At 40.1% G+C, this 27,938-nt stretch overlaps 1 protein-coding gene across 2 annotated transcripts in view; it reads right to left on the reverse strand.

Moving 5' to 3' along the window:
• The window catches only part of LOC134357401 (A disintegrin and metalloproteinase with thrombospondin motifs 19-like), a 381,779-nt gene that overhangs the window by 13,631 nt on the left and 340,210 nt on the right, over positions 1-27,938 (reverse strand). For both annotated transcript variants that reach the window (XM_063068949.1, XM_063068950.1), the window contains exon 21: positions 21,339-21,491. In XM_063068949.1, the coding sequence (XP_062925019.1) occupies positions 21,339-21,491 (153 nt within the window). The remainder of the gene's footprint in view (positions 1-21,338; positions 21,492-27,938) is intronic.

Below are 27,938 nucleotides of genomic sequence, written 5' to 3' on the forward strand. Positions count from 1 at the left end.
ATTAAATCAACACAAAGTTTGTCAAATCATGTTACAGGAAAATAGTCAGGAGCAAAGGGAGCCTCTTAAAGATATATAATACTGATAATGTAAAATGAAATGGTTGTTGGATATAAGTGTATAATTACTTTTCTCTAGAATATCCAGTAAAATAACAAGTAACTTCTTGCATGCTCCTGGAAACTACTACTGATTCAAGAGGAAAGGAGATACCATATTGAAAGAAAACATAGAATAATGGTACAGTACATAGGTAAAAAAAAATCCTCAAGATCAGAGGGTTTTGATGCTGTTTTAAATGAAGTAAGTGAGGACAACTTAAATGTTCAACTATGTTCTAACAAAGCTCTCTTGGTTCAGGAAACAAAAACATAGAAAACCTACAGCACAATACAGGCCCTTCGGCCCACAGAACTTTGCCGAACATGTACTTACCTTAGAAATTACCTAGGGTTACCCATAGTGCTCTATTTTTCTGAGCTCCATGTACCTATCCAGCAGTCTCTTAAAAGACCCTATCACATCCACCCCCACCACTGTCACCGGCAGCCCATTCCACGCACTCACCATTCTCTGCATAAAAAAAACTTACCCCGACATCTCCTCTGTGCCTACTTCCAAGCACTTTAAAACTGCGCCCTCTCGTGCTAGCCATTTCAGCCCTGGGAAAAAGCCTCTGAATATCCACAGGATCAATGCCTCTCATCATCTTATACACCTCTATCAGATCACTTCTTATCCTCCATCACTCCAAGAAAAAAAAGGCCGCGTTCACTCAACCTATTCTCATAAGGCATGCTCCCCGATCCAGGCAACATCCATGTAAATCATCTCTGCACCTTTCTATGGTTTACACATCCTTCCTGTAGTGAAGTGACCAGAACTGAGCACAGTACTCCAAGTGGGGTCTGACCAGGGTCCTATATAGCTGCTGCATTACCTCTTGGCTCCTAAACTCAATCCCACGATTGATGAAGGCCAATGCATCATATGCTTTCTTAACCACAGAGTCAACCTGCGCAGCAGCTTTGAGTGTCCTATGGACTTGGACCCCAAGATCCCTCTGATCCTCCACACTGCCAAGAGTCTTACCATTAATACTATATTCTGCCATCATATTTGACCTACCAAAATGAACCACCTCACACTTATCTGGGTGGAACTCCATCTGCCAATGTTCCTTAAGATTGTAACGTCAGCATAACACTACTCTTATTCTTATATAAGAACAGGTATTTCTCAATATTTTGATATTCATTCTACCTTGACTTTTTTTTATGTTTAAAGGGCAGTACTTTTACAATCTTTGCTTCATACCATTAACTTACTTGCAATGGCTTCTGAAGAATCATTAACTGACCTGCATCATAAAAGGATTACTTCCTTGTGTTGAGGTACAGAGCAAATAATGATTCTGGTTCAGAGGATGTGCAGTAGGTGATATGACAATTTAAATGAAAATATATGATGGTGTTACGTGGAGCAACTGTGACTTGACTGGTATGATTAATTTCTCTTAACATTTAACTTTGTCCCCTGTGGGCTAGATCTTGCTGATGGTTTTGCACAGAACTGCTGACAGCATACAGAACTACAGCATACAGGTAGGCTCACTCTAAACTTTCTTGCCAGCACCATGCTGCATGGCAGTATAGAAGGTACTATAAGTTAGATGTGAACACTCCCACTTGCTGAGGTATCGAGCAAAGGGGCTATATAAAGTTTGTAGAAACTTGATACCAAACATAAAGTTAACATTAACATCAATAGAAATGAAAATTGGGGGAGATGGGAGCCAGCCTGCTGTTTCACTATCACCCACTTTGCACTACAGCTTCCCCCCCACAGATTTTGGAGTAAACAGAGCTGTTCCACGGATAGTCTTATAAGGAATTGGCACTATACCGATGACAACGATCTTCCAGACATAAATACTACGTGTAATTCTTTTGACAGAAGCCCGACTCTGGACATAACACATTATACATAAGACAGCAGCTGTGGAAGAGAGGGTACTGAACAGAGAACACTCTGCTCCAGCTGGCCCGAGTGCCTGCACAGAGCTAACTGACAACTCTGAATTGTCATCATAACATCCTCTGGGCTGTAAAGCATGTAAGAATGGAAAATGTGCAATCAAGAAGTCTGCTGAGCCAAAGTGTAATGAGATGCCAATATCTTCCCCAAAGAGTGAGATAATGTACTGACCAGAATAAACTGGTTTAGTTACAAAAAACTTGTAATACATCACTGCAACATTCAAAGCTGAAGGACATTCTCATGAAGGATATGGCAGGATTTTCCAGTCTTATGTAATATTTCAAACAAAGTGGTAAATAGGGATAAAAGGCAGAGATTCCTAGCTGTTTGAAAAGTAACCGTGGTCCACAGATGGTGATGAAATAACTATAACTGAATTCTCTCATGATCAAGTGCAGTCTTCAGCTGAAGTTGAATTAGAAATTGGAGATGAAAAGCAGGAAAACAGATTGACAGAATTCAGTCTTTGCTTTTAAGCTGAAAACTCCTCTCCCAACATTCTACTTCCACCATCTGATATCCACAATTAAAATGGAAATGGCAAAAGTGAACTTGTTAAACTGTAATTATATCTTCCTGCCAACAGTTAGCGCTACAGCGCCTCCACGGGAGGAAGAACACTACTGCAATTTGACAGATTTATGCAGGCAATCGCCATCCTAAATGTTGAAATAAGTGGCAGCAATTTCTGCCAGGTTTCTCAATCTTCCACTGCAAAAACATGGATATTTCAAAAGAATTTTAAGCAGCTGTCGATGCTTCTTCAAGTTTATGTTAATCGTCTGCCGAAGTCAGGGTGGAAATTCTACTCCGTCATATAATTAAAATTGTTAACTGGGAATGGGACACATATGGATGATGTTCATTCTATTGCTGACATACTTGCATATGTATCACAATTTATTGTATGCAGACATTTCAGTTCTTTATAAATAATTAATTGCTTTGGAATTATGTGTTTCAGCAAATATGGCAACCAGTCTGGACCAACAACGTGATATATTCATTGAGGGAGGAATGTTGGCTGGAGCACGTGTTGGAGCTCGTTGTTCCTGTGAGTGTCATGGGATGTTTAACATCCAAATAAGACAGAATCTTGGTTAATATCTGATCTGAGGAGTGCTATCTTTAACAAGCAAAGCTCCAAACGGTCTGCATGACTCCTGTTACTAAGCACAAAGAAGTGAGCCCAACTTTTTCTAACCCAGCTTGAGCCGAACATCAGATAGTCTTCAGAAAGAGCAACAAGGATTGTGATGCTTGGTCAATCCAATCCAATGCAAAGCAGTATGCTTGCTGTTCCCTACTTACTTATATGATTGTTCAGTGTTTTCACTGCTAACTGTACTATTCTTTAGATAACACACCTGTGGAGGGCCCAATTTTGTTTGTGGTGAGCACCTATTTAACCACCTTTGAGTTTTTAAAACCAATCGGCATTTCTTGAAGGGGAAGTGCCCAATATTTACAGTAGGTGCTGGCTTAATGGATCTATTTAATTGGAATTCCACATTAATTATTACTAGTCCAAAATATGATTCAGGCAAAGCCAACAGCATCTGTCAGACCCAGGACTACTACTTTAAAGAAGGACAAGAAGAGCATATGCATGTGATCACTGCCACTCTCAGGTTCCCTTTCCAACTGTCCACTATCCTGACCTGGAAAAATATCATCATTCTTTCTTGTTACTGGGTCTAAATTCTGGAACTCCCTGCCCGATAGCACTGGAGGAGCTTGTTCACTACAGCAGTGGTGATTCCTGGTGATGACCTTCTCACGCCCTACTGGAGAATACATGGATATGAACAGAATGGAATTGAATGGAAAAATATGCTTTTTTACTTTTTGCTCCAAAAAGTACAATTTCTCATTTTCCCAGAAGTTACTCCATTTATCAACCCACTCACTTAACGTGTCAGCTTCTCGTAATGTTTCCTTTTAACACTTACTTTTTATTTCTGTTTTTGTGCCATTAGGAAATTCAGCAACCATATCTTTGATGCCTTCATCCAAGTCCTTTACAAACACTGTAAGGTGTTATGCCCTTGCACTAATCCCTATGTCACTACTTGTTTGACCTTGCCAATCATATAAAGCCCCATTTATTTCTAGTCTCCGATAACTAAACCAATGTTCTAACCATAACAATCTGTTATCTCCTACAGTACACCATGGGTTTTTATTTTCCTATATTGCCTCTGCTGTTGCTCCTTATCAAATGCTTTCTAGAACCTGAGGAATCCATTGTACAGGCTATTTCTTCAATAAACTGATCAAACATGGCTCTTCCTTCGCAAAACTATGTTAACTTAGCCTGATTTCCTCAACATTTTCAAAGTGCCCTGCTTTGTTAATGATTTCTAATATTTCTCCTATGTCAGATGTTAAAGTACCATTCTTTAGTTTCTGGTTTTCTGTTTCTTATTATCTTTAATAATCAGTCATATTTATTACTTTCCCAATCTAATGGAACCTTGCTCAAATCCAGAGAAATTTAGCCAACACATCAAGAATCTCACCCACTACTGATGAATTTCATCAAACCCTCAAACTTGTCAACCTATAGATCCAACAATGCACAAGGGTGACTAGTGACATTTCAATGCACTGTTTCCAGCTTTGATTCCTAAATTTGGTTTAGAGTGTTCATTTTGCTTTGCCTTTCATTTTCAGTTGGTGGCCAAGTTGACATTGTGTTGCTTGTCACCAGATCGTTACAGAACTGGGCTTGTGTTTATTCATATCTTTGTCAATGCATTGATTAAAGACTGTGCAATGAGGACTACCAGGAATAGCTCTCTTTCATGATATATATAGTGGCAAGAGCTAATCCCTAATGCAGATTTACAGTATATTGCAAATTACCTTGAATTCAGAGATGTGTATTTTTGTGTGTGGTAAGGCTCCTCCAAGGGATATGGGCAGTGGAATCATTGATTCAACATATCAGAGGTCTGCTCCATCTCATTTTGTGCAGTAGCATGGGATTTCACACTAATCAAGAGGCAGGCCTCTAGATAATGTATGTAACCTGGTCCTCACAACTTCAGAGAGGAAGTGAAAGGAGAAATGAAAAAGGCCAAGAGGTTGAATATGAAATGATTGAAATCTGGAAATATTCTTCAGCATGCAGAATAGCAAAGGGTTTATATGAGAAGTGTGCTGATCAGAGACCAAAAGACTGAATAAGTGTTTAAACAGGTTTTAGCACGTGGGCAGCACAGTGGGGCACCAAGGAGAGGAAGGGGCTGAGCGTAGTGACACAACCCCAGCACCTTGGGTTCAATCTGAACCTTAGTGACTGACTGTGCAGACTTATATGTCCTCTTTGAGATCGAGTGTGATTCCCTCCAGGCCCAAACTTGTGTCAGCAGACTGTGTGTGTGTAAACTACCTTGGTGAACACTAAGAATCAAAGGAGCATGGATAGGCAAATGTGAGAAAGAGTAAATTACAGAGGGACAGAGGAAAATGAGGGGAAACGGTGCTATAGGAGTGCCCCAGTGGAACAAGTACAAACCCAATGGGCTGAATGGTCTCCTTGAGCATTACAGTATTGTAAGTATAAGAAGATTCTGCTGGAGTTGTAGCAAAAGAAATTGCAGTTGAGATTGTGGATGGACTAAAAATAGCTAAAGAGGAGTTTCTGGAATGGCTGACATATTTAAAGTAGGTAAATCACTCAGTCAAGCAGGGATAGCAAAGATGTTTTTTTGTTCCTGAGGGAAATGTGGGAAGAAACTATAGAGACCCAGGGAATAAATTTCCATAGATTCATGGGTGGTGCTTGAGGACTAGAAATTTACAGAAATGATAGATCCTTATCAAAATATAGTGTAACGATAATCTTTTTGGGTAAACTTCTAGAAACAAGCATGAGTGTCAAGATAAATGTGGATTAATTAGAGAAAGACAACATGGCAAAGTATCCTTAACCAACCTGATAACTTTATTGATGAGTTAACACGGAGTAGAAGAGGAAAAATGTATCAGATTCAGAATCAGAATTGGGTTTAATATCACTAGCATATGTCGTGAAATTATTTATCTTTGTGGCAGTGGTATATTGCAATGCATAATAAAAAACTGAATTACAGTAAATATATATATATAAAATAGTTAAACAAGGGCAAAAATAAAAAAAATAAAAAAGGTAGTGTGGTAGAGTTCATGGTTTCAATGCCCATTCAGAAATCAGAAGGCAGAGGGGTAGAAGCTGGTCCTGGATTTCTGAAATTGCTGCATAACAGATCATGATTGGAGCCCACTGAAGCAACACTGATATAAATGAGCATGTAACAGTAAGCGAAGAGCAGTCTTGAAATCATTTTTGAAATGAAAGGAAACGTATGGTGGAGATCCCCAGGAGGCCAGTATTAAGGCAACTGTTTTCCTCAAAATATATTACAGACCTGGATGTACTGCATACAGTTCCTAAATATGCAGCTGACAGAAAACTTGAAGGCAGAATAACAAAGGTGGCAACAGACTTCAAGGGGATTTAGCCAAGCTGGTAGAATGCATGCTTTATAAGCAGAAGAAATTTATGGTAATGCTGAAAAATGTGAACTGACACATCTTGGAAAGAAGAATGAACAGAGGGTGTAAGTCGAGTTCTAAAACGATATAAGATTGAGTAACATGGGAGTACGAAAGCTTATCACATATGTACTTCCTCAGTTGTAATGAGGAGTCTCCAAGTTGAGAAAAAAAACTTTCTCTTTCTGCAGATGCTATTTGTGCATATCCAGCTTTTACTGTTTTTTTCCCTTCATATTATTACTTTAATACGCAGATTTGTTGAAAGTGGCAGGATAGTTAGTGAATGTTGTTAAAAACACTTGGGATTCTGGGCTGAGGAGAGGGATACAGCTGAGGCGCAAGGAAGTTATAAACGGGCATAATGAGAGTATCGCATTCAGTTCTCAGTGACACACCTTCAGAAAGGCTTTAGAAAAGATGCACAAAAGACTAGCAAATTTATTCTTGGGGTGAAGGTCTGTAATTACAAGGATTGACGGATGAACCTATATCCTTAGAAAAGCAGAAATTGTGAAGGGATCTGACAGAGGTATTTAACTTCATGAAGGGAATGACAGAATAGATTGCAAAAAAACTGTTGCCATCTGTGGAGGGGTCAAAAAGCAACAGAATGAGAATGAAGTTGATTGGCAAAAGAATCAAAACTGACGTGAAGAAAAGCCTTGTGTTAGTTTGGGTCTGTGATGCACTGTCAGGAGTAGTAATGAAGGTAAATATGGGGCTCGATGGGATGAATGGCTTTCTTGCATGCTGCTTGCAATCTGCGATGAACAGATAACCATTGTTGCCTAGTAACCACGCTTTGGTTTAACTTGCTGGCAGATGGGAAAATGAATTGCGGCAGATAGAGAGCATGGTGTCTGCCTCACGATGAACCATATATGGTCACCAGCAGCTGGAGTTTAGTGAACAGAATTCCAGAGCTGACATCTGGTATTTACCAAGCAACATGCTTGCTGTCTTCAGCATGTAGATCTGCCTATTGCGATTTGTAACTTGTAATGATGACTTTCTTACTGAAGCCCCACCTACTCACACACTGTTCTTTACTAAGGTTTCAGTAACAGAATTATTGCTGGAACACCTGGGATGATCCAGCAGCCTGGTATTAAGTTTTTGTTTGGCAGCCTCCTTCTGAAGTTCCTTCAAATATTTTTCTCCTGGTAAATGGATTTCCTTTTTAACCTTATTTTAACTTAGTTGCAGGTGTAGGTGTCAATGAGAAGGCTGGTATAATTTTGTCTATTGTTAGTTGCCCTCACATTGAGTGGGGTACTAGGCATTACAGAGGCCACCAGTTGCTGTGGGTTTGGAATCACATACGGGCCAGAGACAACGTGTTATGCCAGTTGGTGCATTTCCTCCTGTGAAATAGATGGGTTTATTGGTCATAATTACTGCTATGTTTATTTAAGTAACCAAATTTAAACTCTCCCTCTGCCATGGTAAAATTCAATCTTTTGTCTCTGCATTGCTGGTCTGGTAGGGTGATCTCTATTTGACTGTATCCTTTGCACGATTACTGATTGATAATTGCTTGCGGCTGCCTGTAAGGAGTTTGTGTGCTCTCCCTGTGACTGCGTGGGTTTCCTCCGGGTGCTCTGGTTTCCTCCCAGTCTAAAGAGGCACCGGTAGGTTGGCCAATTGATCATTGTAAATTGTCCTATGACTAGGCTAGGGTTGAACCGGGGGATTGCTGCACAGCGTGGCTCGGAGGACCAGAGGCCCCTGTTCCATGCTGTATCTCAATAAAATAAATAAAATAATGGGCTGGATTGGGCTTGGCCTCTAATATTAATTGGAATCAAGAAAAGAAAACCTCACCTTTTACATCCAAGTCAGGGACAACATTCAAATGTATGGACTCAGACTAGATACATCAGCAAGTGAAAAGGTGAGGTGCCAAATACAAAGAGTTAGGTATGAGCTTTGCCCTTGAGTTCAGCCTACTACCCTGGAAGGTGAAGTAAAACTAAACAGTGGGGGATGCATGGGCAGTGGGTCTTTATTAGAACCAGGCACCAATAAGATTAATGCAATAGGCTATAACAGATCCAGACTTAAATCTGTTAACTCTGCTTTGAAATGTTTCACATTTGCCTGTTTATTGTTTCTGACACTAACTTAAATTAATTTACCAAACAGGCAATAAAGTAACCCTGGGCAACAATGAACACTCAATTAATGTTTGTGTTCAGTCCAAAGTGACTTTTCTAATATAATAATGCTGCAAAGCACTGTATAATTTTCTGGCTCGGAAAGTCCTGCTAACAGGTTAATTCCTCGGAGGTATTTTGTAGAATTGTAGTTCATTTGTCCCAGTATCAGCATGTGTAGCTTGCTCAGCAGTGGCACAATCTAGACAGCTGTCATGTTCTCCAGCTTGGGAGTGAGAGCGTGTTGTGCTCTTGAGTATATGGCCAGAGAACTTTCAGAGGTGATGAATGATTCTGCATTGAGGCAGTTGTCGACAGTCAAAACCTCTTACAATTGCATGCAATGTACAACTGCATCCTGGGTAATGGCAAGAAAAGAAAATATTGATTCATATATTCACGGCAAAGCTTACTACAACAAAATTAAGGGAAGTGACATGGGGTGGGTGCGGATGGAATTATTTTAAGCTTTATTGTTTGCCAGCACGTTGGCCATTCTGATCCATAAATATAAAGCACTGATTTCTGCTAAGGCCACCTTACTCTTAATGAGTATTACAAAACATAGAGGTGGTGTTGTGTTCTTTTGTTATGGACCATGAACCAGATGCAACAATTTTCCTCTACATTATCAGCTTATTTAATAATTATGAGCATCTTAATTATATAAACTTTATTCTCAGGTTTACAAACCAGACTATACAATCTAATCTCAAAACATAACATCCTCTAAAGCTAATTATTTCCTCCTGAGGTTCTGTGCCCAGAACTGAAAGGAGGGTCTAACCATAGTTCTACACAGCTCCAACATTCCTTGCACTCAGTCCTCAGGAGATCAAGGTGTTTTTTTTTTAAAAAAAAAGGCCCTCCTTAAAGTTGGGGGATGAACTTCAAAATTTTGTGGCTAATCTATAGACAAGTGAGACAGAATTGTGTAAAAATATTTACTTTCTATTAATCAGAGGGAGAGGGAGAGGGAGAGGGAGAGGGAGAGGGAGAGGGAGAGGGAGAGGGAGAGGGAGAGGGAGAGGGAGAGGGAGAGGGAGAGGGAGAGGGAGAGGGAGAGGGAGAGGGAGAGGGAGAGGGAGAGGGAGAGGGAGAGGGAGAGGGAGAGGGAGAGGGAGAGGGAGAGGGAGAGGGAGAGGGAGAGGGAGAGGGAGAGGGAGAGGGAGAGGGAGAGGCCTAGAAGCAAAAATGCTAGTGACATTCCAAAACATAAGTTTGGCAGATGGAATAATGCAGAGGCCTAATACTGTGGGATCTTCAAAATCACAATTTAAGTAGGCCATTACTTAAGCAATTCTGGACACATACCTCTGTACTTCCACGACATCTAATCTTAACATTTGAAAAATGCTCTGATCAAAAGTGGATTTTCTCGCAAGTCCAAAGTGGATGACCGTATGTAGGATGAATACCTGTAATTGAGTGATGTCCTTTTGCAATTTTAGCTGCTCACTATGATATTTATTATGCCTCTCGGTGTAGTATTGCCAGCATTTTCAGATTTATGACTCACTTTCATTTCAATCAAGTCATTTCTAAACATAAAGGCTCAGTACAGATTCCTGGTGACAATAAGAATCAAACTCTGCTGATTTCAGTGTTTTCTGTCCTTATAATCCTAATTAATGTTTCATTTTTGTCACTAGCTGTGGCATATTAATGTACCCTTTTGATAAATCCACATGAATGTCACCCACAGGTACACCCCAAAGAGCTCCTCAAAAAAATCAAACTGAACTCATTAGATAAGACTTACATAATTCCTATATATCCTAGTCCTCTGTCAATTATAGAATGTAATGCCCAGTTAGTCAAGTGACCCATTCTGATAAAACAGATTGGACCAATAAGATCAGAGTTTACTTTTCTTACTGATGTCATATATTGTCACTTTTCCATGTGAAGGCACATTCTCCAAATATAAAGAAAATTGCTTATCCTGACAAATTCTCACACAGCTTTGACAATCCCTTCGATTGAAAAGCAAGGCCTACTAAATGGTGCCCCCAACAGCTTCTAGAGGATGTGCATCCTGAAGATAAATTTACAAATTGATAACGGTAATACTTACATTTTTAGAACCTAACAGTCTTCAGTTCAACCCTTCTAAATTCTCTGATCGTCCCTGTATTTTCTGACTTGGATATGCAGCCCACCCTATTTCCATTCAGGGCAATAACTTGGATATAAATAAGAAATCAAAAATAATGCTGAAGAGTTCTTTTAACAGACTCTATGTTTTGATTTTTCTGCTTTGTTTCCAGCAATTTTCTATCCCTAGCTGCGTGACAGAAGAAAGCCTATCTTCTCAGTATGGCTCCCAAGAAAGAGGAAACTCACATCTTGCCCAAAGAACCAATCCCGCTTGCTGAGCCCATGGTTTGAATGCCAGCTGGTTTTATTTATACCTTTAAAATTATTTTGCTTCTTTGTGTGTTTAAGCATATTTTCAGAAACTGCTAAAAGCAATCTAACTTGGTGTTCATTTCCACTTAATGTATAAACCTTGCATGGCTTCATTCACAACAGAGATTATGTACTAATGCAAAAATGTAATATTAACTGAGTAGTTTGCTACTTTACAAACTGCAAATGACACAGAAGTAGTTCTTATGTAATGTGTGAGCAAATCAATATTTGTTGTACCCAAGGGATAAATATGTGTCTAAAATGCTGAAAATTTCAATACCAGCTAACATTTACATTAAACATCTTTCAAGTATGAGAACTGTAATTGCTTAAACATGTGGTTAAGCTGTTGCTGAACACAACTGCCAAAGCACACATTTAAAAAAAAATCTGTGGCTGCTAGAGATTTGAAAATATAAAATGTATGCTGTTAGAGCTTTCTCAATGCAAGAAGTTTCCTGCACCTGATTTGCTGAAGGTCATTTACAAGGTCAGAACACTGAAAGCAATTATTTCACCAGCTGAATTCTTGCACTTTGGGAAGTAAAATTGTCTAAAAAGAAGTTTGAATTCCCAAATTGTCCAATTGAAGGTAATTTGGCATTGCAGCTTGCCAGTACAAAACCTCAGATGTAGTATAATGCCCCCAGGTACTTCAGAGAAGCATTAAGAAACTGATCTTGACACTGAGCCATACATGGTGATATTTGGACAGATGGTCAAAAGTCTGGGCAAAAAGGCAGGCTTTAAAGAGCATCTTAAAAGAGGAACACAGAGAGAAATGGAAATATTTAGGAAGGAATTATGATGCTTAGGATTTTAGTAGCTGAAAGTAACCCTGCCCATGTTGGAAAGAAAAAAAAATCATTATGCTATATAGAAGGGAAGTAGAAAAATTAGCTCATTAGATCTAAGTCTGTTCTTTGAATAACTCTCTTTTATTCTTTTTTATAAAACAACTGAAATATTCTGTTTTACCTGTCTAAAGTTATTCTGCAGTTTTCTGAGTTTGCTATCTGATTTAATTTGGCCAACGAGAGCAAGTAAAAAAAATTTACATTACTTGATTGTGTCATATTTATGCAGTTAACAGAAAGTCAGAGGTTACGTTTAAACATCAAGATGGGAGACGGCTCCTATTACCTTCTGAGAGCTATTGACAGAATACAAGTTCATTGTCATAATTCCAGTAAATTTTATTCTATGAAGAAGGAGGCACAGAATAACAGCCTAACACTTCCCTAGGGGTAAGGGATTTGATAAAAATGCTCGGATGTTTTCAGATCAGGTTTCTGAAATCTGGAGGACATTTAGATAAGTGGAAATGTTTTACTTCACCATTGGTGTCTTTACTTCCAGATTTTCTGTCTCCACTGTAGATGAGTTGACGTAATATAAACCAACAAAAGAATCGCAAAAGAATTACTCAGAGGGAGACTTGAAGATGTACAGGACTAGAAAAGGCATGTAAAAATTTGAACGTTAATGAGGCAAATTCCAAAGCCCTTTTCAACTTGAGGTACTTTTCGATCTGTTGAGGAGGTAATCTAGGTAAATAGTGGCAAGAAGAAAATCCCTCTTTCATCTTATCAAGAAAGTGTAGAGGGAGGAAGTCAGCAGTCGGTGCTCAGTATTTGGCTCAGTCAGTGGTTTCACAATCTGACCTAGCCTGATCAGGGAAGGCAAGCACAACTGTTGATTCACCTATACCCTTCAGTACATGGTCTGCCTTTCACACTGTCTTTCCAAATTTGGGCCATCAAGTCAGTTTTCCCAGAACTATGTACATTTTATGGCTGTCCATTGTTCATTTCCTACATGATTCTTCAAACCTCACTTTACTCACTTATCTGATGATTTTCTGGCCACCCACCCCATTCATCATGCAATGTGATAGCACCTCAAAAAACTATGTCCACACTTGCATACTAATGGTGCTTTTCAATCTTACAGTGCCTATAAAAATGTACTCACCCCCTGCCCCCGAAAGTTTTCTTGTTTTATCGCTTTAAGATACTGAATCACGGTGGATTTAATTTGGCTTTTTTGACACTGATCAACAGAAAAAGACTTCCATGTCGAAGTGAAAACAGATCTCATATACAAAGTAATCCATGTCGAAGTGAAAACAGATCTCATATACAAAGTAATCTCAATTAATTACAAATATAAACCTCAAAATAATTGATTGCACAAGCATTCACCCCCTTTAACGTGACACATCAAATCATCACTGGTGCAGCCAGTTGGGTTTAGAAGTCACATTATTAGTTAAATTGAGATCACCTGTGCGCAGTCAAGGTGTTTCGATTGCTTGTAGTAAAAATACACCTGTATCTGGAAGGTCGACCTGCTGGTGAGTCAGTATCCCAACTTGTTCAGGCTGTAGTGAAAACATCTGTACAAAGTGATCTAAATTAATTATAAATATAAAACACAAAATAATTGATTGCATAAGTATTCAACCTCTTCAAGTCAGTTTTCAGTAGACGCACCTTTGACAGCAATTACAGTCTTGAGACTGTGTGGAGAGGTCTCTATCAGCTTTACACATCTGGCACTGCAATTTTCCCCCACTCTTCTCTAGAAAACTGCTCAAGCTCTGTCAGATTGCATGGGGATCATGAAGAAACAGTTCATTTTAAGTCTAGTCACTAACTTTCAATTGGATTGAGGCCTGGACTCTGACTTCCCACTCCAGGACATTAACTTTGTTGTTTTTAAGCCATTTCTTGTAGTTTTGGCTTTATGCTTTGGGTCATTGTCTTGTTGGAAAACAGATCTTCTCCTAATTCACAGTTCCTTGCAGACTGCATCAGGTTTTCCTCCAGGATTTCCCTGTATTTTGCTGTATGATTTTACCCTCCACTTTCACAAGCCTTCCAGGGCCTACTGCAGTGAAGCATCCCTATAGCATGATGCAGCCACCACCATGTTTCACATTAGGGATGGTCTGTTTTTGATAATGTGCTGTGTTTCGCTCAGGCCAAACAGTGTTTAGTTTGATGGCCAGAGAGCTCAGTTTTTGGTTTCACATACCTCCTCACAAACTCAAGCCTAGACTTCATGTGAGATTTTTTTCAACAATGGCTTTCTCTTTGCCACTCTCCCATAAAGCTGTGACTGATGAAGCACCTAGGCAACAGTTGTATATGCAGTCACTGAATCTTGTAACTCCTCCAGAATTGTCATAGGTCTCTTGGTAATCTCCCTCACTAGTCCCCTTCTTGCATGGTCACTCAGTTTTTGAGGACAGTCTGCTCTAGGCAGATTTACAGCTCTGCCATATTCTTTCCACTTCTTGAAGATTGACTTAACTGTACTCCAAAGGATATTCAGTGATTTGAAAATTTTCTTGTATCCATCTCCTGATTTGTGCTTTTCAATAACCTTTTTGTAGAGTTGCTTGGAGTGTTCTTTTGTCTTCATGGTGTAGTTTTTGCCAGGATACTGACTCACTAACAGCTGGGCCTTCCAGCAACAGGTGTATTTTTACTGCAAGCAATTGAAGCACCTTGACTGCACAGTGATCTCCATTTAACTAATTATGTGACTTCCAAAACCAATTGGCTAAACCAGTGATGATTTGATGTGTCATATTAAAAGGGATGAATACCTATGCAATCAATTATGTTGTGTTTTGTACTTGTAATTAATTTAGATCACATTTTAAAGATCTGTTTTCATTTTGACATGAAAGAGTCACTTTGTGTTGATCAATGTCAAAAAAGCCAAATTAAATCCACTTGTGTTCAATGTTGTAAAACAATAAAACATGAAAATTTCCGGGGGGGGGGGGGTGAATACTTTTTATAGGCACTGTACTTCTCACACATAGGAGGCCATTGCACAGTACTACCCACTGGGTCTATGCTAGTACTCAAATTATCCCATAAGTTCTATTCCTGTATTCCCCATTTCCCCGTTACCCATTTTCCCACATGTCCATTAACTGCTTTTGATTCCTGCTGCCACTCACCTACAGCAAGGTAGCTTTCCAGCATACAGGGTGCAGGAAGGAACTAGAGCACTGGAGGGAAGCCCCCACAGCCACTGGGAGAATATGCAAGATCCACTCGGACAGGTCAGGGTCAAGACTGGCTCACTGGAGCTATGGACAGGGGCACTAACTTCTGTATCATTGAGTCAACTATAGTTAGGGCAATACATGCCTATTCCCAATGATGTCTGCCAGTCCGTCACAGGGACCAGACTCCCCTCTATGGACTCAGTCTGTACTTGGTACTGTCTTGCAAAGCAGCCAGCATAACCAAATCCCCACCTACCCCTGACATTCTCTCTTCCTCCCTCTCCAATTGGGCAGAAACTACAAAAGCCAGAAAGCACATACCACCAGGCTCAAAGACAGCTTCTGCCCCACTGTTATCAGAGTCCTGAGCAGACCAATTGTATAATAAGATGGATTCACAGTCCACCTCGTTGTGATTTTGCACTTTATCGTTCACCAGCACTGCATTCTTCAGTAGCTTTTACACTTCATTCTGCATTGCTGTTGTTTCAACTTGTTCAAGTTCAATACACTGTGTAATGATTTGATCTGGATGTACAATATGCTAGACAAACTTTTCACTGTATCTTGGTGCAGCTGAAAATAATGAACCAATACCTATGCCTGTTGAAATCAAAAACAGCATTGAATATGGTGGAAGAAAGAAGATACAGAGAGGACCTGCACAAATAGTTCAGCTGATATCTGCAGAATTTGTCACTGATGTATAGTACATCTGTTCCTTACCATCAAAGAGGGAGAGGCACGGACTTTGCAGCAGCTTGGTTGACAGCATTAAATATCCAAACTTATTTGTGGGATTGATTTGATTTTGGCACTGTAAAATGCAATCATCTCACTTCTCTTCTGAAGCAACAATCCCCTTACTCATTCATCTCTCTCCTAGGACTATTATGTGAAATACATCACCTTGAAATCTACCTGAGCAATGACACCTTGAGATACCTGATACCTATTAAAGATGCCTCAACACCAACAAATGCATCTGTACCAGGCACTTGTGCAGAGCGAAGAACTTCAGTACTTTTTGACTGGTCTTTAGCCTGTAAATCAGATTTATTATCAGTGACTTATGTCCTGAAATTTGTTGTTTTCTGGCAGTAGTACAGTGTAATACATGAAAAAACAATAAGCTACAGTCAGAAATATATAAGTAACTAGTACAAAAGAGAGCAAAATAATGACATATTGCTCAAGTGTTCATTCAGTAATCTGAAAGTGGATGTGAAGAAGCTGATGATAAAGCATTGAGTGTGCGTCCTCAGGCTCCTCTTCCTCCTCCCTAATGAGAAGAAGGCATGTGCTGGATGGTGAGGGTCCTTCATAGGGTAGGAGGAGAAGATGGCGGCATGACGCAGCTCGCAGCAGCCACTGCAGTGGTGATGTCTGTTATCTGTCAAGTAGGGTGCCGTGGACAATCCTGATTTGATGGAGACAGACGCGAGAGTACAGAGGAACATCTGGAGAAACTTCTGAAATGCCTGCTTCGCTGCCACTGCTACTGTGTGATCCAGGATCTCCGGAGGGGAAGGCCCAGAGATCCAGGATCTCCGGAGGGGAAGGCCCAGAGTCCTCGGCTTTGCTTGTTGCTCGGCAGCCGGGGCGGGGTCGAAGCGCTCGGCAGAGGATGGTGCCCGGAGGGGCTGTGTCGGAGGCTCAAAATTTTCGGACGGACTCAGAGTCCGCTGCGGTTGGGTGCTTCCAATGGTGCTGCATTGGCAAGTTTGCGGCGCTTGGAGGTTCATGGCAGGGAGAGTTTCTCCCTTCTACCATCTGCGTGAGTCAATGTGGCTATCGGGACTTTGAGACTTTTTTTTACCGTGCCCATGGTCTGCCCTTTATCAAATTACGATATTGCTTTGCACTGTTGTAACTACATGTTATAATTATGTGGTTTTGTCAGTTTTAGTCTTGGTTTGTCCTGTGTTTCTTGTGATATCTTTCTGGAGGAACATTGTATCATTTTTTAATGCATGCGTTTCTAAATGACAATAAACGAGGACTGAGTGTCCTCATAATCTAATCTAATGTAATGGATGCTGCCTTCTTGAGTCACCACCTTTTGAAGATGTCCTCAATGGTGAGGAGACTAGTGTCCGTGATGGCGCTGGCTGACTCTACAGCCCTCCGCAGCTTTTTCCCATCACCTGAGTACATTCTGGTGAGGGAAGCAGCCCAGCTTTAGCCTTCCTTAATTGGACAAAGCTCCCCATTTACCAGGAAGGGGGTATTCATATTGGGTAAGCCACATAATTGGGAGGCACCAGCAGTTTTGCCAAGCAGAGTGTTCATTATCAGAGATAGCATGGAGAAGTCCATCAGAAAGATTAGTCTGCGGAAGATGAATGAAGCCACTGTAAGGTTACCTCCTGTAGATGAACCTGCCTCCTATGGATTTTAAGTGAACAGAATTTTGATGCAGTTGTGATATCTTGATTGTGGAGAGATGAGAGTGAACTGCCTCCACTTTATTATGCTCTTGTCAGTCAGGATCAGACACGCTGCTTTATCCTGTAAGAACAGAGGCTTCCTTTGAATGAACAGGTGGAGTAGTCAATGAGGGGAGTGCTCATGGCCTTTTGAAAATCAACGGTGTTCAGTTCTGAGAATCACAGCTGGCAGAGCAGGGATCAAAGCAAGAAATCTTTGGCAACGATGTGAGTGGGTGTGTTTTCCTCTTCTTCCCATACTCACTCTACATGCCTGGAATCCTCATTAGATGACAAGTAGTGAGAAGTATTTCCTCCTTGCCTTTTTGCCCTCTCTGTGCATTATGTTGTGCAGAACACATTACAAAATATAAATCCACATTGTTGGATACTAAAGGACACCTCCAAACATATCAAGGACTTCAAGTGCATCCCAAGCAAGAACTGATTACTTGATTATACAACTAATTATTAAATGGCTCTCACTACAGCAGCCTTGGAGCTCATCAGTGGGTTCTTACAATTGTTGCCTAGCAGCCAATTCCTACATGTGCTTCCAAGTATCACCAGGTTGATTTTGTTATATTATAGCAGGATGAAGCCACAAGACCAGTTTTCAGGGAAGGTAATCCCTCCATTAACATCTTCTTGTGGTGAAAGGCAAGCAAAGAATTTCATTGACAAGAAACTAATCTGAAATGGAATGAAATCCGACGTGGTTGATGCTTTTCTGGGCGTCCACAGACAGCTCCATATGTGCAATCTATGACATTCGGTAAACTATTGGAGCCCAGTCGGGGACACAAATTCAAGTGCACAGTTGATCAGGTTATTATCTTTTTAAAAATCTCCACACAATTTCCAGCTATCATAAGCCATCAATTCATGAACCAAATCCCTCATGCACTTATGATAGAGCCAACAAAGAGACACCCTGGTGTTTTCAATAGCATCCCAGAAAGGAACTAGGGACTGATTATGCACAGGGACTATATCCACTTTACAAAACAGGATCAGCTCTCAAAAGCACACTCTTCTAAGAGATACCTAAAAAATAAGCTACTGTCTTTCTCATTGGTAATGCTTTGTTGCTTTTAACTCCTTGACCCCCTTTCGCCCTCTGTTCACCTACAGCTCCTCACACAGCATGCTGTTGCAAGTGCTGACACTCCTCCTGATCTTAAGTTCAGTCCAACACACTCACAGCACGACCCACCCTGAAAGCTTGTGTGTGAGTCCAAATTATGCAAACAAATTTCTTGCAACAACTACTTTCCCTAAGCTATTTCCCAAAGACAACTAAGTAGCTGTGAACACACAACCTTTATGAATCCCGAACAACCTGACCTTTTGGTCTCCCTGTGAAAGCTACAAAACATGCCTCCACTTAAAACTAAGTTTTGGGAATCTATTACTGAAGATGACACCTTTAAATTCAGGTGAAAATTACGGGGAAGCACTAAGATTCAAGTCAATTACCTACTTCCCTTGTGACATAATCAAACAGGGAGAAGGTACATTTGTACCAGGTCAGATTCGGGTTCTAATTTTTTGTAGATTTAATTCCAACCACCTCGCACCCCTGACATTTGCATTTGCTGTGGGGCAGGCAGGGGTGGGTAGATGAAGTTAAAATTCCATTTTGGAGAGAGTGATGCAGACCAGTCTAGGATAGATTGCTTTCACCATAAAGCACACCCTAGAGCTGTGTAAAGTTACAAAGTAGCACAAGCAGTTTCGTATTGAATTTTTACCAGTTTGTACATCTCCCAGTTGGCATCCAAGACACAGCCAGATGGGAATTCTAATGAACCCACTTGCCAAAAGATCTCATTATCGACGCCAGCTGACTGGCTCCCAGCTGTGTTACAAGACCTGATGTGATGGGTCAGTCTGGGAAGAAAAAAGGAAATTTAAGAAATAAAGCAGCCAAGAATGAATGGTTTCCATATTTAATACTCCCTACTTTGGATGATTGCATTTACGCTTGAAGTCCGATTACACTTAGACAGTTTAACAGTGGCATGGAAGTTTGGCACCAGGTTTAAATGGAAGTTAAAAGATTGATGGAGAAACTTAAACTGCAGGGGTAGCACAAGAAACCGGTGCTGTAATTGCAATAAATAAAAACAGAAAATGCACAGTGGAAAATCAGGCTCTGAGTGAAATAATAAATTACCAAAAAAAAGTGCCAAGTCTCTGCAGAACATTTCTGATGAAGGTCCATTTTGGCAGTTAACTCTACGTCTATTACAGAGGTTGATTGACCTCTGCAATAAACACTTTTACGAGGGGTGATTGATAAGTTCATGGCCTAAGGTAGAAGGAGATGAGTTATTAATTTCAAACTTTCTGCATTATCACTCGAAGAGTTGAATTGCACGCGCATGTAACGAGAGCGTCCTGGGTCCACAACATGGGTGATTGATAAGTTCGTGGCCTAAGGTAGAAGGAGATGAGGAGAAACTTCAAACTTACTACATTTTCACTCCAAGAGTTGAACTGCATGTGAATGTAACGAGAGCTGTATAACTCATCTCCTTCTACCTTAGGCCACGAACTTATCAATCACCCCTGTTGTGGACCACTTCTGGAGGTCCAAGAAACTGACTTCTACAAAGAAGGGATCTGTATGCTCCATGACCACTAGACTAAGTGTGTAAATTTAGCAAATATAAATGTGCCAGGTTTTCTAAAATTGACTCCTTCTTCCTTAGGCCACGAACTTATCAATCACCCCTCGTAATAATGAAATAGGAAATTTAAATTTAAGCATTCTCAATGTTTCCTGACAATTTTTCAGCTTTCTTCACAAAGGCAGTGACTGATTTTTGAAAAGTGGTTCCCTGGAGTTTGACTGCCCTCAATGCTTTGCTCAAACAGCTCTATGCCTTATGTGAAACTTGAGAATTCAGTATTTTTTCTCTCTCTGCGCTTCATGGCACTTTGGGTGGCAACCTTGCTGATTCTTTAGCATTTGTCTGTTTACTACAGACAAGTGAGAAGTAGTTCGAAGCTCACCCCAGCACGAACAGAAAGTGTGCAAGGATCCGGCCAGATTCGAACCTGTGACTACTCGCCTCGACGTTTGGTGTGGATGCCACTATACTACTGGCCACTGTTCAGTATAAGTATGATGGATATTCAATGTGTAAGCATCATGGCTGAACTTGATTTATCTAATTCTCAAGCTATGTCCTGTTTGTGTACCATAAGCCAAGATTCCTACATATTCATCCCTCTCCAATTTTATTCTGCATAACATGGGATAAAGTCACTTTTGGCTTTCCCTGTAACTCTACAGTAGGAATTAACTGATTCAATGTAAATAAAGACCAATTCTATTCCATGTTGATGATGACATTAACGTTGTGACCTTAGGGGGTTCTTCTGTGATTTTAATCTACATTACATTACAATCTTAAATTCATAATTCTGAACATATCTTGTGTAATAAAAGTTTGATAAATTTATCTCCAATTATTTCATCTGTTATCATCTATTCAAAAAACACATTCACTACAAAATCTGCTTTAGTTTTCACTGTAAAAGCTTAGCCCACTGCATCTTTGATTTGTTGATCAATACCAGACAAATGATTGTGTTAAAACACTCAAGGACCTTACGCCATCTTATGCAGCTGTAGACAAAATACATTGAGCACCCTTAATAAATTGACAGGAAATTTACATGAAAAAAGAAGATTTACTGACTATGTACCACCTTAGACCAGTCTCCTGTTCTCCAGACATAGCATTTTGAATAATCCTCACAATCTTCTGCCTCCTTTGGGCGTGTTGATAAATCACATTTCTTGCGTGGATTGGTGCACTTTATAGTTCGGTGTCGAGCCCCTTTGCCACATTTCACAGAACACTGTAATATACACCAACATAAGGATATAATTTACAGTAACATCACACCCTATCCAATACTGCTACAGATGTTGACATAGCGCTCAACTCATCTGTCCATAAAAATCTCTAAAGGAAACTAAAACTCTGAAAACACACGACACAACGATCAGAAGAAAGTGATAAATCAACCAGGAAATGTCAGGATTTTGTGACAGCTGTTTCTGTTGAAATCTGTGTTCATTTATATCCACAGGTGAATTACGTTGTCTGCATTCCTAAACTGAGTTGACAGTAAATCATAGGGCTTAACTACTCTGCACTAAACCTCAGCTGGTTCAAGCTATAGGTATCTTGTCTCAATTTATCTTCCTCATAAAATTTGACATGCCAATTTATTGCATACTTCGAAACTACAGTTTTTTTTGTTTTGGTCAACATAAAAAAAGCACAATGCAGACCACTGTGGTTAGTTAACCACTTCCTCTCTTGAACTTGCTAAATACTCATTGATAATACCCATTTGACCATGCATTGCCATTTTACTTTTTCAAATATTATTTATTTGAAGGAAGATCAATTTTTAAAGAATTTTAAGTATCCAATTTTGTTGATCAGATTAACTTCTGTTTTACTAAAATCATTTCTGAGAATATTATACATAACTGAATGAAATTCAAGTATACATATTCACATCAGATTATGGGGAAATCCTGATGAAGGGTCTCGGCCTGTAACGTCAACTGTTTATTCCCATCCATAGATGCTGCCTGATCTGCTGAGCTCCTCCAGCACATTGTGCATATTGCACTAGATTTCCAGCATCTGCAGTACCTCTTGTATCTATGGGGATATTCTGATGTTCTATTTTCTATTACTTCCTTTAAACTCAGTTAAATAAACACCATTTTTGAACTTTAATCAGGTAAATAAAGTGGAATACTGTGGACTCCTAATAAAATTACTTTTGTTGAAAAGAGTGAGTAAACAGAAATATTCTAAATATTTTTAGTCCTGACGAAGGGTCTCGGCCTGAAACGTCAACTGCACCTCTTTCTAGAGATGCTGCCTGGCCTGCTGCGTTCACCAGCAACTTTTATGTGTGTTGCTTCAATTTCCAGCATCTGTAGAATTCCTGTTGTTTGTATTCTAAATATTAATGTTTTGCTGAGTACAGATCAGCTAGTGAAGAGTAGCTGTGGAAGATCTACAAAATGCAGTCTAATAGTGAATCACACTGCATATACAGTATATTGACTACCCAAATGAGTGTTGTTATTAATATAATACTGACAGATTTTGTTGTTTACAATATCATTCTTCTTGTTATTTCTGGAATTCATTGAATAGCTGGTACTTTGGATAAGAATTTCCTTTTATTTAAAGATATTTAACGTGGCCCTTAACAGTGAGATTTTAATTAGAACTGGGAGCCTGAAGTGTACCAAACTTTGATTTTGTCCCTTCACAAATTATTTTCCCTGCACTATTTATTATTGCAATGCATGTCCTTGAATTTTTAACAAAATGGGAGTGTGATCATTCTGTCATAGTTCTGTCAATAGATTTTGGATGTGAAATGATTGTCATCTTTGGATATTTGTTGTAACAGGCCAATCATAAAATGGTGATATTCTGCTCTTGCCAGTCTCCTGTCTAGTTCAGATTAGTTCAGCATCCCGAGAGAGACACTGCAAGTACTGTGAAACCGTACTTGCAAAATTGTTTGGTTTCTGCTTCCAGTATCTTCAATGATGCATTGTGGAAAATAATAGGAAAGCCCGTCAAATGGCAGCTGAGTGAGTGCAATTAGATATGTTTCTAGCATCAGGTTTGGATTATACCTTGCAAACGTAATAATTCTGAACATTTAATTATTACTTAATGAAGTCAAATCAAGACTTAATTTGCTTGTTTTCACAACAAATGAATATACTCAAAAATATCAAATTTAATTTATCCAATTGTTATAACTTATATTTGTTTTAAAACATAATTAATTCAAAATTCTTCACCATATCAGCAAATCAATGTGTACAAATAGAAAGTAGTCTGGTGGTATTTGGCCTTCTTTTGATCCTAAAGCAGGCGAGGGGCCGTAAGCAACATACATAACCCAAATGCCCAAAACTCAACCAAAACTGGCCCCGGGACATCCGTAGGCCGCTGATCCAAAGATAAGCTTTCGAGTCTGCTGCCTTGTTGGCGGAGTCTTGGAGGGTGGGAATCAACAAAAGAGCAGAGTCCCAAGCATGAGCTTGTGGCAGCTTACAGTTGTAACCTCCTGGCTGCACAGCGTTTGGACTTGGAGATAAAATCACCAGTCTTCCAACATTGAAAAGGTTTAAGTCTTGCACGCAAGAACATTGCGGAGTCATCTTAACACCATCATTTCAAGGTTGATTAAGGATGGCCAAGCATTTACTACTGTTGTTCAAATCATAAAATGATTTGGAAAGTACTATAGCATCAGGTTCAGTAACTGATGAATGGTAAAGACATGTTCTCTGTCTTTTTTTTTTGGAACAGAGGAGATCATTTAGTGTGTACTCTGGATAGTTTCACACAAATGCCTCTAGGAAGAACCCGGGACAGAACCAGGATTCTTAGAACATACGTTTGTAGAATAGTACAGCACAGGAACAAGCCCTTCAGCTTTGATGCTGTGCCTAGACTAATTAAGGTTATCACATCTAATCTCTTCTGCTTGGACATGATTCACATTGCTCCACTCTCTGCATTTCCATGTGCCCACCTGTGAGCCTCTTGATTGCCTCTATCCTATCTGCTTCCAGTGCCACCCCGAGCAGTACATTAAATGGCATCCACTGCTCTGCCCCATACATCACCTTTGAACATTTTCCCTTCACCTTAAATGCACGTCCTCTGGCATTAGGCATGTCGACTGTGGAAAAAAGATACTGATTTTCTACAGTGCCTTGAAAAAGTATCCAACCCCCCTCATTCACATAAATGAATATTACAGCCAAGGATTTATGTCACATGTATTGCTTAATGCTGAGGCCAAAAGTTGCACTTTAGTCTCATCCGACCACAAGACCTTCTTCTACATCTTTACAGAATCGTCAAAGTGATGCTTTGAAGTCTTTACAGGTGAGGATATGCTTTATTTTAACGGTACGTATGGTGTAAATCTAATGCTGCACATCAGCCAGGCAAGCCAGCCCTACTGTAAAGTATGCTATGGGGATGTTTTCAGCAGCAGGGACTGGAAATCTGTTCAGGATTGATAGGAAGGTGACAGCTGCTAAATACAGAGAGATCCTGGATAAAAACCTGCTAGCCTCTGCCAAAAACCTTAAATTGGGGAGGAAGTTCATCTTTCAGCAGGACAACAACCCAAAGCACACTGCCAGAGCAACCGTGGAGTGGCTCCAAATGAAGAAAATTGATGTCCTCCTCACCTTAACCTGATCAAACATCTCTGGCAAGACCTCAAGATTGCTGTCCACCACCGCTCCCCAACTAACCTGGCACAGCTTGAGCAATTTTGCAAGGAGGATTGGCAAATCTTGCTCCATCATGTTGTGTAAAGCTAATAGAGACGTGTCCAGAAAGACTACTGGCTGTAACAGCTGTGAGAGGTGGTTCAACTAAACACTGAGCAAAGGGAATGAATACTTTTGAACTGCTGTTTCTGAATTTTTAGTTTTCTGATGTTTTACAATTTTCCCCTTTTTTGGCTCGTCTGTGAAAAAGATGTGGATCACAAACAAAATTCTCAGTTAAATTGATCAGAATCCCTGATTGTGATGCTCATTTGTGTGAACAAAGGATTGGGGGGATGAATACATTTTCAAAGCACTGTATCAAAGCCTCTTGTAATTTCATAAACTTTGATCACATCTCCACTCAGCCTCTTCCACATCGGAGTTAACAGACGTAGTGTGTGCTATCTCCCCTTGTAGCACATACACTTTAATCTAGGCAGCATCCTGGTAAACTGGTTCTGCACCCATTCCATAGCCTCCACACCTTCTCATGACTGAGTGAAAATCTTTTATGCTCGCTTTGATGGACAGAATATTGAGGCACCCTCATAAATTCACATAGGCTCCCAGCTGACAGTCTCTGAGGCTGATGTTAGAGTATCCTTCAGGAGGTTGATGTCCATCTGGCCCAGGTAGCAGGTGCTGAAAACCTGTGCTAATCAACCAGCTGGAGCGTTCACTGCCATCTTTAACCCCTTGCTTCAGCAGTCTGAGGTACCCACCTGCTTCAAGTAGGTTTTAATCATAGCGGTGCCCAAGAAAAACCCATTAACCTGCCTCAGTGACTATAGTCCAGTAGCGCTTACATCAGCTGTGATGAAGTGGTTTGAGAGGCTGGTCATGAAGCACATCAACTCCTACCCGAGGAGTGAGTTGGATCTGCTCCAGTTTGCTTACTTTCATACACAGGTCAACAGCAGATGCCATTTCATCAGCTCTTCAGTCAACTCTAGAACTTCTGCACCGCAAAGATGTATACATCAGGATGCTCTTCACAGACTACAGCTCAGCATTCAACACAATCAACTCCTCAGTAGGAATCACTAAACTTCAAGACTTAGGCCTTGATACATCCTTGTGCAATTGGATCCTCAACTTCCTCCCTTGCAGATCCCAGTCAGTTTGGATTGGCAACAACATCTCCTCCACAATCTCCATCAGCACAGGTGCACCACAAGGTTGCATGCTTAGTCTCCTGCTCTACTCGCTTTATATGTATGACTGTGAGGCTAAGTACTGCTCCAATGCCATATTTACGTTTGCTTTCGGCCAAAACAAACATGGTGATAAACCAGCATATAGGAGGATGTTTGAAAATCTCATTGAGAAGTGCCACAACAACAACCTCTCACATACATTGGTTGTTTGTCAGTCTTTGTTTTTGTATATTTTTCCAATGGTTGGATTATATTTATTTGGTTTACTGTGAACGCCTGCAAGAAAATGAATATCGAGAACATAAGAATGAGGAACAGGAGTAGGCCATCTGGTCTTTGAGCCTGCTCCACCATTCAGTAAGATCATGTCTGATCTGGCCATGGACTCATCTCCAGCTACCTACCTTTTCCCTTAATTCCAGCTACTATGCAAAAACCTATCCAATCTTGTCTTAAATATATTTACTGAGGTAGCCTCCACTGCTTCATTGGGCGGAGAATTCCACAGAGATTTCTGAGAAAAGCAGTTCCTCCTCATCTCCATCCCAAATCTACTCCCCAAATCTTGAGGCTACGTCCCCTAGTTCTAGTCTCACCTACTAGTGGAAACAACTTTCCTGCCTCTATCTTCTTTCATAATTACTTTTCATAATTTAATATGCTTCTATAAGATCTCCTGTCATTCTTCTGAATGACAGTCCCAGGCAACTCAGTCTCTCCTCATAGTCTAACCCCCTCATCTCTGGAATCAACCTGGTGAACCTCCTCTGCACCACCTCCAAAGCCAGTATATCCTTCCTCAAGTAAGGAGACCAGAAATGCACGCAGTACTCTGGGTGCGGCCTCAAGGTAGTATATGGCGACATATAGTTACTTTAATATAAATTTACTTTGAACTCTGAACTTTGATCATACAGCAAAGCTGACAAAATAGTGCAGAATATACACTGTATTATCACAGAAACAGGCAAATTGGTGACCATTTAATGCAGAATGCAGGTTCAATAATACCAATGTCTCACAGTTATGTTTATCTATCCAGTAGTATTGAATTTTCTCAGGATGCCCTATGCTTGGCCTTGTAGATTCATGTTTAAAAGACTGATATTGGGGATTTCTGTCTTAGATATTTCATCCACATGTTGATATGTGAGGATGTGGAGGGGTTTAAGGTAGACAACCTCCTTCTCAGTCCCTAATTTCTGCCATAATTAAGGCAAGGGATATTCCAAGACAAATGTACGTGTTGAAAAAACTCGCAAGCGAAATGGCCATTGTTAAGAATCTTCAGGGAAAAACATCCTGAGTAGTATTTTAATTACATGCTGCCTCAGTGCATTATCAAAACAAAACAAACCCTAAAGCAGTAAGTTATTTCTAGTTCATTTCTGTGAAACAATAGCAAAATAAAACTGGACAGGTAACTTCAATATGGGAGGAGGGAAATCACATCTCTCCAGAATGATTGTGTGCAGTTCTGGGCACCCCACAACAGGAAAGATATGGAAGCTTTGAGAAGAGCATGGAAAAGGTTTACCAGGGTGCTGCCTGCATTAGAGGGTATGAGGTTTCTCCGAAGTGACAGAGGCTGAGATGAGACCTGACAGAAGTTCACAAAAACTATGAAAACCAGTCAGCATCTTTATTCCAGGGTATAAATATCAAATACTAGAGGACAAACAATATATTCAAGGTAAGAGGTGGAAAGTTTAAAGGAGATGTGTGGAGCAATCTTTTTTTTTATATACTCAGAGAGGTAGGTGTCAGGAATGGGCTATCAGGGGTTACTAGCTCTTCTTT

This window comes from Mobula hypostoma, chromosome 16, assembly GCF_963921235.1.
Source record: "Mobula hypostoma chromosome 16, sMobHyp1.1, whole genome shotgun sequence".
Lineage (NCBI taxonomy): Eukaryota > Metazoa > Chordata > Chondrichthyes > Myliobatiformes > Myliobatidae > Mobula > Mobula hypostoma.